The sequence below is a fragment of the Ambystoma mexicanum genome, chromosome 6q (assembly GCF_040938575.1).
Source record: "Ambystoma mexicanum isolate Mex_15411 chromosome 6q, UKY_AmexF1_1, whole genome shotgun sequence".
In the NCBI taxonomy this organism is placed as follows: domain Eukaryota; kingdom Metazoa; phylum Chordata; class Amphibia; order Caudata; family Ambystomatidae; genus Ambystoma; species Ambystoma mexicanum.
Genome location: NC_090937.1, coordinates 1,428,115,786 through 1,428,128,273, shown reverse-complemented (window position 1 = coordinate 1,428,128,273; position 12,488 = coordinate 1,428,115,786). Strand labels below are relative to the sequence as shown.

The 12,488-nt window shown below is 45.8% G+C and overlaps 1 protein-coding gene across 1 annotated transcript in view; it reads right to left on the bottom strand.

Moving 5' to 3' along the window:
- LETM1 (leucine zipper and EF-hand containing transmembrane protein 1) overlaps positions 1–12,488 on the bottom strand; it is a 919,975-nt gene that overhangs the window by 256,887 nt on the left and 650,600 nt on the right. The window contains exon 10 of the mRNA XM_069632136.1: positions 868–1,017. Coding sequence (XP_069488237.1) covers positions 868–1,017 — 150 coding nt within the window. The remainder of the gene's footprint in view (positions 1–867; positions 1,018–12,488) is intronic.

Here is a 12,488-nt window from a genome sequence, read left to right as displayed (position 1 = left end):
CAAAGGCAGTTAAAGCTAGCCCCTAAACTGAAGAAGTTGGAGAGCAGCCAGAAGGGGTAAGTAGCATGAATATTGGTTGCAGCTGTAAGGCCCCTAGCGAAACTAAAGAAACATCCAACATTTGGGGTTCAAAAGCACAGAGAGGAATCCGCACGAGAAGAGGTGAAGCTACAGGTCTACAGCTCAGGACATTTGAGAAGCCCCTAAAACAAACTAGGTACAATAGAGGGCTTGCACAGTAGCATGATCAAGGCCATCACATCCCATAAGATGACACAGCATTGCGATCAGCAAAGAAGGGCAAGACATAGAAAAGTGGTTGGTGTTACTCTAAAAGACCCTGCAACTGAGTTAAGCAATGGCTACTACCCTAGGTGTGGAGGGTGAGGAATTTGAGGTTTACCTTAGGACACAAGGTCCTTTTAGAGCAAGACCCTCATTGAACGTCCTCTAGCCCACATTCCTCCAACTATTACCTTAGCAGTCCATGGCAGACAGAGCACTGGGTTGAAAATTAGAGCATTGAGGGCAGGGATAGGATACCAAACATCCAAAACAGTATGAAAACGACAAGTTTTACTAAATCAAAATCATACATGGAATGCTCACTCTTATTTGCCAGCAGTATTTAACTGTGAAGCTATTCTTGAGTCTAAATAATCTTAAAAGGCACACAAGGTGCTAACAATTTCTGGACGCTAAATTATTCTAAAATATTTTGATCACATACTTCTGAACAAATATTTAAAAATTAACATTTGACGGCCGAGGCAGACCTTTCTCATGATTTCTGAAATAGGAAGCAAGTTACTTTTTCTATTGAGACTTGTGTTTTTTAAAAGATATTATGTCAACTGATGTAATTACCTTGATCCCTTCCAAAATCGGAGCTTTATCTTCCAAGATTTCAGACTGTGTGGTCGAGTCCATTTTTTCTAGGTCACTTTCCATAGCTGTCTGGGTGCTTGCTGTACTCGCTTGTACAGCATCAGCAGTCACTGAAGGCTCTATCAATTTCTAGAATGAAAATAAAATATTTAACCCGATTACCCTGTGGTTAACAGTATCCCAAAGTCATTCTCATTACAGCAATTGTGTTTATCTAGGAACAGTAGACTATTATAACCAACATTAAATAATTGAAGAAACAAGTTCATAGGGATTTTCGAAGCAACACGTTTATTTATTGAAATTGAAAACGTCTTTTCACCAAAGTGCTGAACAAAATTACCCAAATCAGTACATAAGAAATAGGGTAGATGAAAAGACAAGAGACAGAAATCACTCAGGAAAGACTGAATAGTAGAAATTAGAAACTGCAGAGTGAGAACAGACAGATGTGGAAATAATTGCAGAATATATGAGCAAGAGTAGAGTACGAATGAAACCAGGAGTGCGCACAAAAATGGCAAACAGTAGCTAGCAGAATGAGAGAGTGGCCAAGAAGAGGAATAAAGAATTCAACAGCAGAGAAATGAAGTGGACCTAAACTGTGGACACATTTATAAACAGTGTAAAGGAAACAAAATGAAGTCAAGCAGGAAAAGGAAACTAGTGAAGAGGGGCAAAGGATGGGGAAATGAAAAGCAGGGAGGATGCTGAAAAAAAGACACATGATGGAGTTGAAGTTAGAACATAGAGAGGACACAGAATGGGGTGGAGGGCTGGAAGACCAAGGGGAGATCCACAGTAATCAAGAAGAGAGAATTAGACTACGGATAAGATTCTTGGTGGCCTACAAAGTAAGGAACAGGCAGATTTTACAGATATTACAAAGTTGAAAATGGCAAGTATGTGCAGGAGAACAAATGTGTAGAGGAAAATGTGGGACGGATAAAAGAGTATGCAAAGTTTTAGAGAGAAGGGAGAAAGAAAAGACTAATATTCTTTAAGGGAATAGTCGGAAGGTGCTTCGGGAGGGGGGGCACAAGTCAAAAGATTATTTTTTAAACATGTGATGGAATACAAAATGAGACTAAAACAAAGATTCACCCATTTGCAAAGTGTATATCGTATAGGAACATCTACCTTTCCATTTGAAAACGGTCCTAGAAATAAAATGTATAAACCAGAGAACCGGAACAAGAAATTCTAATGCAGAGGAGAAAAAATAAATCCAACTGATCGAATTGTACAAGAAAGGTTACTAAGCTCTGGTTAATACAAAGAACATGTTTCTTTCTATTGCTAGCCATTAGGTAAACCTAATCCAATTCATGGTCAGGCAAGAAACTACACCTTATTTAATATTAAGTGTTTCCCTCCTAACTTTCTCTGGCTTAACTATTTTGTCTGAATAAATCCCTGAAGGAGGGATGGAAGACGTGGCGTTAATCTTCCACGGCAGAACTTGGGATAAGTTGTTCTATAAGACCATGTTGTTTTATGTTTTAAATCATACATTTGATATGTGATTTTAATAGTTGAATAATTATTAAAGTTTGTCTACACCTAACAAAAGACTGAGTGCACTCATAATTGGTGCTAGTCCCATTGTACTGTTTGGCAATGCCAGATATTCATAGTATGTGTGGGTGAACACATTTGTTTGAAATGGCTATTCTTGCAGCCGATTGAGAGCACCCGCTATAAGTAGGTTGAGCACTGTATTAGCAAGAAAAGCATATATGGGATACATTACTCACCATGATCGTATTTCTGATGCTTGTATCTGCATAGATTCACATGCTGTGCATAGGCCGACATCTAGTGGAAGCTGCAGAGTATTACAGTTTGTTTTTAGAAACTCGAAAATGGGCGTCGACATAGGGCGTGCCAGTAATACTATCCCTAGTGTGACGTCCACTGTACCCATGATCCCTCAGGAGTGTAGGACCCTCAGATTGTATTTTTTCTGACATGAGGTAGCATGAGGAATAGCGCGAGTACAGATTATCCAAGCAGATAGATAGATAAGACTACAAGCATCCATGCGTCTTCTCTCAGAGGGGAGGAAGGGCGGGCGCATGTGAATCTAAGCAGATACAAGCATCAGAAATACGATTACGGTGAGCAATGTATTCCTTCTGAGGCTTGTGGCAACTGCTTGGATCACATGCTGTGCATAGATTAGCGAGCAGTGTTAGAAGAAGGTGGTGGGATGTGAGAAGGGTCATGAGTGAACAGATGTCTTAGAACCACATGTCCCACTTGAGTATCTGTCTTGGAATGAGTGTCAATGCATTAGTGCTGACTAAAAGTGTGAATAGAGCTCCGTGTAGCTGCTTTGCAAACGGTGTCAAGGGGTACATTTGCAATGAAAGCCAGAGTGGCCCCAGTGCCTCTTGTAGAGTGGGCTCTTGGCGTAAAAGGCAGCGTTTTTTCAGAAAGGGAGTAACACTGCTGGATACATTTGACTATCCATTTTGTGATGGCACCTTTACAGACACGATCTCCCTCTCTGCCTGTAGCTACGGAGACAAACAGTTGGTCTGTTTTTCTCAGCGGTCTGGTCTGGTCTCGTCTACATAGTAGACGACCGCTCTTCACACATTTAGCGCGTGTAGTTTCACCTCAGCAGAGCTTTTGGGTTCTTGGAAGAAGGCCGGTAGCTCAATGGACTGGTTAATGTTGAATTTTGAAATGAACTTAGGTGAGAACCTAGGGTGTGTTCGTAGAACCAGTTTATCCTTATGAACAGTAAAGAAAGGACCCTGCACTGACAGAGCCTGAATTTCACTGACCCTTCTTATGGATGTAATGGTTACTAAGAAGGCAGTTCTATAGGTCAGGTGTTTGACACTAGCTTTATGCATGGGTTCAAAGGGTGGGCCCATGAGTTTAGCAAGCACCACATTACGGTTCCATCCTGGTGGTGGGTTTGAAATTGGAGGGTGGAGTCTCTTTACCCCTTCCATGAAGGCTTTAACGACTGGTATTTTCCACCACGACACCTTGTTATGGGAGGTGGTGTAGGCTGACAGCGCCACCAGGTGTACCTTGAGTGAATTAAATACCAACCCTGTGTCCAGCATGTGGAGCATGTAGGTGACAATATGGGAAGGAGTGCAATCAACCAGGTTGATTTGTTTATTCTGGCACCAGAGAATAAATCTTTTCCATTTATCAAAGTACCAGTGCCTCGTGTTTGGTTTCCTAGATTCTTTTAGGATATCCATGCATCTGTGGCAGGTTGAGATGTCCAAACTCTATGACTTCAGGAGCCATGCTGCCAAGTTCATTGAGCTGGGTTGAGGATGTACTGTTTGACCTTGGTGCTGGGATAGTAGGTTGTGCCAGAACGGGAGTCTGATGGGTTTGCACACTGCTAGTCTGCGCAGGTGTGGGAACCACGGTTGTCTCGCCCACATGGGAGCAACTAGGATGAGGGTCAACGATTCCCTGTGCATCTTGTTGACCACCTTCCTCATGAGAGGCGTTGGTGGAAAAGCATAGGCAAACATCCCTGACCAGTTCATCCACAGGGCGTACCCCTTGTAGTTTGGCTGGGGGAACCTTGATGCGAATCCTGGGCATTGTCCGTTTTCGCTTGTGGTGAATAGGTCTATAGTGGGGAAACCCCACTCACTGTGAGAAGAGGTCTTCTACCACTTCTCTGTGCAGACACCATTCGTGTTCTTCTGGGAGAGGGTCTCTGCTTAAAGGGTTTGCTAGTGAATTGAGTTCCCCTGGAACATGTTGAGATGACAGGTAAATGTTCGGTCTGAGTGCCCAAGTCCAAATTTTATGGGTAAGCCTGGACAGATTTGGCAAACGAGTCCCTCCCCGTTTGTTTATGTAAAACATAGCTGTTGTGCTGTCTGTTAAAGGGGTAGTCCAGCTAAAAATGTTATTTAAAAAATAGATAGGCAACATTAAAAAAAAAATACTAGCACTTTTATTTTTTAAACTTCCTATGTAAAATTTTGAGCTATTCAAGCTCAAAATTCACAAAAGCAAGCACATGTGCGCATCCATTTTGTGAAATGGATGCCCGCCTGTGCTGGCTTTTGCTTTTGCGGCACTAATGAAGGAAAAGCCAGCCAGCTGTAGTAAACAAAAGCTACCGCTGGGTGGCTTTTCCTTCATTGGTGCTGTACGCGGAAGACGGGGACCGGAGACCAGAGCAGGAAAGCTGCAGCTGAATCTCGGTAAGTGCTATTTATTTTTTAAAAAAATAAGCACTAGCTGCCGTCTGGAGAAGCCCGGAAAACTTAGAAATAAAACCGCAGCTTTAAAAATGTTGTATTTATGTTTGCGATCGCTTTTGAAGCGACCGCAAACATAAATACAACGTTATTGTGTTTGAAAACGCTGCAGTTTTTCTTTCCAAGTTTCTCAGGCTCCTCCGGGTCGGAGGAGCCTGAGAAACTCGGAAAGAAAAACCGCAGGGTTTTCAAACACAACCGCGTTGTGTTTCTGCCTGCTGTGGCTATCACTTTGGGTCCCCGGTGCTCCCCCAGGGGAGCACCGGAGACCCAAAGTGAAAGCCAAGGCAGGCAGAAACACAACGCGGTTGTGTTTACATGCCGCAGTGTTTCTGCCTACAGCCAATTTCCCATTTGGCGCTCTCGGGCTCCCCACGGGGGGACTCGAGAGCCCCAAACGGGAAATGCTAAATGCTGCAGTGTTTCTGCCTAAATCTGATTTCCCATTTGGGGCTGTCTGGCTCCCCACGGGGGGCCTGAGAGTCCCAAATGGGAAAGCAGATTTAGGCAGAAAGTCCCTCTCTTCTTGCGCCCCTTGAGTGTCTATGTGGAAGTGCTCTGCAGCTCTAGCTAAGACCTCATTTAGAAGGGGCTGGTTATCTACTGGAGAGTCAGTAAACTGTGGTTCTTTGCAAACAGGAGAGTCTATATTGTAGACTTCTGCCTCGTCTTCCTCCTCCCCATCCTGGCCGTCGTCATCTCCATAATAATTGACTCCTATCCAATATTTCTATGTCTGGATCCTCACCATAGTGCTGCTAAGGTTGGATGTAGCAAGGGTCTGAAATCAGGCTCTGAGTTGGAGTCTCAAACCGAGGTCTCTTATTAGGAGGCTGAGGGTCCCTGGATCCTGAAGGAGTAGCGTTGTCCGGTGTACTCTGATAACTGAGGAAATGTTCTGGGTTTTTTTCGTAGAAATTAGCCAAGGAAGACATTCTCCTCATCACCCTGTCTATGTCCTCACTGCTCCATTCTCTGGAGCTGCGGATAACCTCCTGTTGAGGTTCCTCTTCTATTCCCATATCCTGAGGAGTGGGAGGGATAAGTTTGGGTTTAGAGACAGGGGTCTTGGATCTATCCTTATCTGAAGACTTGTGTCTGTCCTTGTGTACCTGGGGTGCAGAAGTTGAGTGTGATGACTTTTTCAGATGTTTATCCCCTTCCCCTTGAGTAGAAGAGTATTTTCCTGAATTTTTGACCTTATCTGAACCTTTTGACGCCTGGTGTCGAGATTCGGGGGTGTGTAGGGGTACTTTCTGAATCTTTCGAGTGTGCACGTCGACTTTCGGAGGCAGACGGCGAAGGGTCTGCCGAAGCCGATTCTAAGCGTGCAGCTTGGGGGTGGAGGTCGGATTCGTCATCTGACGACCATACCTCCGTAACTTTGGGGAGCGAGGCACTTTTGGCAACTGTGGACGGTTGCCGTGTGGCGATCTCCACCTGGAACGCCCAGAGGACACCGATTCTGTGGACCGCTCTCTATGTGCCTCTTTCTTCCGAGAACTCGACACGCATGTCGAGTCTCGGCTGGCCTTAGTGTTTAGGTGTAGTAGTTTGGGTAGCGCTCGTGTCACCGGGTGTGGTCCCGATAACTGTCCCACCGGACAATCCTATGAGGTCGGGGACTAGCACTTGGGTGTCTTTTGACACCCCTGTGCCCTCACCGTCTGAAAGTGCGGCATTGCTGCCATCACTGAAGGCACCCACCGCTTCCATGGCCTCGAGCTGCCTGGCGTGGTGGGCCCAACGTTTAGTGGAGCGGTCCTTTGGGGCTTTCGCCTTTAAAAAGGCTACACGCTCTGCAGTTAGCTCCGGGGTGGTCCCTAGGCAAACAGAGATTACAGGTGGTGCGTTTGTCATCCCAAGGGTACTTGCGGTTGCACTTGGGGCAAAATTTAAATGGAGTACTCTCCATATGTCACCTTATGGCAGCGGGCTAGTGTATGGAGGAAATAATAATGAGTGTGAGTATGTTTCCACCCCCCACTCTCCCTACTTGCAAGGCCGAGGCCAGAGGCCTTCCGAGGCCCAAACTCTGTTGTGCAGTCTCGACGATTGTTTGTTCTTCGGACCAGCGTCGATCTTCGGGATCTCGAGGTGGGAGTGAAAGAACGGTGAAATTAATATGATTTTTTGCAAAATGGCTGCAAGCCAGGGAACTCCGCAACAATGCTTCCGCCAAGTATGGCGGTAAAAAACAATCCGAGGGTCCTACACGCGTGAGGGATCATGGGTACAGTGGACGTCACACTATGGAGAGTATTACTGGTATGCCCTATGTCGACGCCCATTTTTGAGTTTCAAAAAACAAACTAATACTCCGCAGCTTCCACCAAGGAAAAGCCACCTTAACTTTGGGCCCCTTGTTGAGCAGCCTATGACTGCAATGATGACATCACAGATCACATCACTAATTACATAACAGTAGGACAAGTTACTTACACGTAGTAACAATCTTTCCTCCTCTTATTCCTCATCTTTTGATATATCCATATCTAGCTTTAGCTGCTTCGGAAACATTTTCCAGCAGGGGGCACTGCACATCGATGCCCGTCGACTCGATGTCCCTCGAGGGCCTCTGTCTAGATGTCGACGTCATCACTGGTATATAGCGAGTGCAGCAGGCGTTGGCTTCAGTTCTGTTATGATGCATACTTCCCAATTTCTTTTTGGGTGTACCTCAAACAAGACAGCGACTCACCCTGAAAGAACGTAAATCACAATAACAAGGAAATTCTACTGCGGGGTAGGTAGGGAGGGGCGATGAGGAATACATGGGAGGAACATCCAATTGAAAGAACGTTACCACGGGTTAAGTAACTTGTTCTTCGAATGGATTTTGTCCTCCCACGTATTCCTCATCTTTTGCTAGACTCCCAAAGCAGTGTTGCAGTTTTGGAGGAGCGAGTAAGAATTTAGGAGTTCCTTATTGGCTTGTGTGTACACAATGTAACACTGCCTTCCCAAATCCACGTTCCCGGCCTGAGGAAGAGTCCAGACAGTAATGCTTTGTAAATGTTTATGCAGACGACCATGTGGCCGCTGCACAAATATCCTGAATTTGGACTCCTCTCTGTAAAGCAGAGGAAGTAGCCATGCTCCTAGTCTAATGAGCCCTTAGACCCTCAGGAGGATCTTTTCCAGCTAATCAGTAGCGTTCAGAAATTCCAAATATAAACCACCTAGATAAGGCTTGATTTGTGACCGCCACACCCAACGTATGGCTTCTTTAACCAACAAAAAGTTGATCATCATATCTTAACAGACATCCTGAAAATGTAGAAGCTAAGTGCACGTCTTGGGTCAAGCCTGTGTAATCTCTCCTCTTCCTTCTCAACATGAGGTGGAAGATAAAAAGACAGTGGTATAATATTCTGAGTTAAATGAAAATCAGACAATTTTTGTTAAAAATGTGGGTGTAACCTTAGGGACCACTCTATCCTTAAAGAAAAATTTTTAAGGAGGCTTGCAAGACAATGCTTGAAGTTCACTCACCCTACGGGCTGATGTAAGAGCAACCAAAAGAATGGTTTTGATAGCAACCTTAAAGGACAAGAATGAATATGTTTGAAATGAATACATATGAGAAATTTCTAAACTAAATTGAGATCCCAAATCGGGACTTGAAAGGGGATCGGAGGGAACACGTTCGTCAATCCCTTCAGAAACTTAATCACTAGTGGCATGTTGAAGATGGATAACTCTTCAGGATGAGCCCTTAAAAATAGATAGCGCTGCTACCATTTAATTGTGCCAACCTGGAGCCCCAGATTAGCCAGGTGTAACAAGAAAGATACAACCATAGGTGTGTTGCATGTCAAAGGGTCCACATTCTTGTCCCTACACCAGCTGCAGAACTCGTTCCAACAGCAGCGGTACAAGAATTGTGTTGCTGGCCTTCTGGCTGAAAGCAAAATCTCCATTACATTGTCCAGGAGGTCCAAATCCTTATTGTGTCTTGACCTCTGGACAGAGAACTCGACCCTCCTCTCGCAAGAGAAGGTCCTATCTTTGTGGAAGACATATTGGAGGGCAGATGGACATGTCCAGACGGTCTGGGTACTATGTCCTCCTGGCCCAATCCGGAGCACTTAGGATCATGGATTTCCTGAACTTTCTCAATCTCCTAAAATGACAGGGACTGGAAGAAACGCATACAGGAGTGGAAACTCCCAGTCCAATATGAACACATCCCAAATAGCTCCTTTTGGGGGAAAATTCTCAGGAGCAGTACAGCTCGAACCTCCTGTTAACACTGGTCGTGAACAGATCCACTTGAGGGGTTCCCCAAAGGGTGAAGACCTCTTGAAGGACTTCCAGAGCTAGTACCCACACGTGGGAGAATGCTCTGTCTGCTCAGAGAATCTGCCGCTGTGTTCTCCTTTCCATCTAAGTGAACTGCCGATAGGGAGACTCCTCCTTGAAATTCCCAGAGCCATAGCTCTATTGCTTCTCTGTACAGTGGTAGTGACCCTATACCACCTCTCTTGTTGAGGTAGTAGATGGACACTGTTGTCGGTCATTATAAGGACATTCTATCCCTGTACAGAGGGCAGAAAGGCCTTCAGCGTGAATCTGATTGCCCTCAGCTCCAAAGGATTGAAGTATAGTTTGGACTCCGATGGTGACCAATGACCGGGCTCCTCACCCAGTTAGTGAGGCATCCCGTCACTACTGTTATCTCCTACCATGGCTGCTAAAAGGATTCACCCTTCAGATTGTTGTCCTCGCAAGCACACCACAGATGATCATGTGCTACACTGCTTGAAAACTGAAGAAGGACCAACATCCTGCCTGAAAGCTGGGACCACTGTGTCCTGAGAGCCCAATGAAGGAATCTCATTCCCAGGTGAGCCTCTGGCACCCGGAAAATGCAGGATGCCATGAGGCCAAGAACCTTAAAAAGTTGAAGGCCGGAAGACGCTGGCCACTGAAATTTGGTGACCATCTGCAGAATGTGTTGAGCCCTCACCTCGGGTGGGATGCTTTTCCGAAGGACACATTCAGGACTGCTCTGATGAATTGGAGCCTTTGAGATGGTATCATGTGGGACTTCTTGTAATTGAAGGAGAAGCCCAGTCTGTGGAGAGAGTGTCGGGTTACGCTAAGATGTTCCATCGCCTGATCGGGTGACCAAGCCCTTATCAGCCAATCGTCCAGGTAGGGGTAGACGTGAATCCCCCCTCTCCTGAGACTCCCTGCCACCACCGCCATCAACTTGGTGAAAACCCCTGGGGCGGAGGTCAGCCCAAAAGGCACAACTCCAAACTCAGGTGCATTGTGTGCTTGTGGTGGATGGGCACATGAAGGTAAGCATCCTGAAGGTACAAGGATACCATCCAGTCCTGAAGCTGGAGGGCCAGAAGGATCGGAGAAAGGGTAATCATCTTGAACTTGTTCTTCCTGAAGAACTTGTTCACCTCTCTTAAGTCCAAAAAGGGTCTCAATCCTCAGTCCTTCTTGGATATTAGGAAGTAAGGGGAGCACCAACCCGTGTTCCTCTCCGCTACAGGTACTGATTTTATAGCACCTTTCTCTTTAGCAGTGTTCAAAATTTCCTGCACAATGAGCGACTCTGGAATCTTGAAAGAGCTGTTCCCCAGTGGATTATCCCGAGACCTTTTTAGAAAAGGAAGGCAGTAACCATGGGCTACTGTTTCCAGTGCCCATGCATCTGATGTAATACTCCGCCATTCTTGTAGATGCTGTGAGAGTCTGCCTCCCACCAGGGTCTTGTGGACTAAGGCTTCAGAGAGGTTTTGAGGCAGCTGATGCAACGGCTGAAGGGAAAAGAGCCGCTATCTGGCCGGTCTTGGCACCTCGTCCCCATCCACCACAGGTGAATCTTCCCTGACCTCTTTGACTCACCAGTCCTCTCCCTCTTACAGCAGAGGAATAAAAGCTAAAAGGTCCTGCCCCTCCAAGCTGCTCCACTGGGGCGAGTTTGCAGATGTCCGACTAGAGCACCAAGGGATTTGGCTGCCGCTTCGGAGGTCTGCAGCTTCTCCAGGCTCTCGTCAGCATTGCTGCCAAATAAAATTGTGTACCGTCAAAGGGCATGTTAAGAAGTCTTGATTGTACATCCGGAGACAACCCAGACTTTAACCGTGCAAATCTGCGCATTACAGTGCTAGCCGCCATAGCTCTGCTGATACTGTCCGCAGAGTCGAGACCAGTCTGAAGGGATTGGCGTCCTTCCCATCCTTAACAATATTAAAGAAAACATCTCTTTCTTCCCCTTCGGGGATATGTTCAGCCACCATCACCATTCATTCCCATAGGGCAATCGTAAACGTATCCAGTGCATATGTGGCATTTGCCAACTTAATGGCCATACTCCCTGCAGAGAAGACTTTTTGCCATGGCATCATAGCGTTGTTCATCTATGCCTGGGGGGAAACGTATGCAGTCTGTTTTGATGTAGATGTGGCGTGCCTGTACCACCAGACCTTCTGGAGTGGGATGCTTACTTAGATAAAATGGGTCACTGCTTGATGTCCTGTATTTGCTTGTCAATTTTTTATTTACTGCTGGAATTAATTCTGGCGTCTCCCATTTGACTTTGACACGCCTTTGGAGGCTACAAGGAAGGGAAGAAAAGGGTCCTCATTGGGTCCTTTACCTAAAATATCTGTTAGATCTTCCTGCTCAAAGTGTGGTGCAGGTCTACTCCCATCCTAGATGTTCAATTGCTCTAGAAATTCTTTGTCTGTATGACCCATCAGCATGGTCTGAGAGATCTGGTTTTTCAAATTCAATTTTGTGAGAAGTGTCTATCCCATTTGCATTTTTGGCATGGGTGGAGTTTTTTGGCGGGACTCCCTCTCACCTGCACACCCTTTATTCGGTTGTTAGCTGAGTTAGACCTGCAGCCAGAGTCATAGTTTGTCAAGGAACCAACTCCAAGGTTCCTACTGTCTAGAAGATTTGTGGGGAGCGACAAACTCTTGGACTGGAAAGGCGCTGGTTGGATTTGAAAATCCAGTACTTGTTGGTAGACAGTTTATACAAAAAAATAAATAGATGATTCAGGTTGTTGGTGTGTCAAACATGAGGTTTTTAGGTTTATTCCTTGTTGTAGTCAGCACCAATGAAAGACATCATTGGATGTAAAGGTAATATTCATAACATGATGATATGTTACACAGCCGACGCGCGTTTCAACCTAAGTCAGCCGATCTACGACTCCACACACCAGCACTGCCGAACCCGGCCAAGCACGGCTAACCAGCCCACTGGCACCCACACCTGGGAGGACCAGCCTATCCCACCTGGAAGCTCAACCCTCAAACCCATTTGGCCTTTAAAAAGACTTAGGTCGAAACGCGCGTCGGCTGTGTA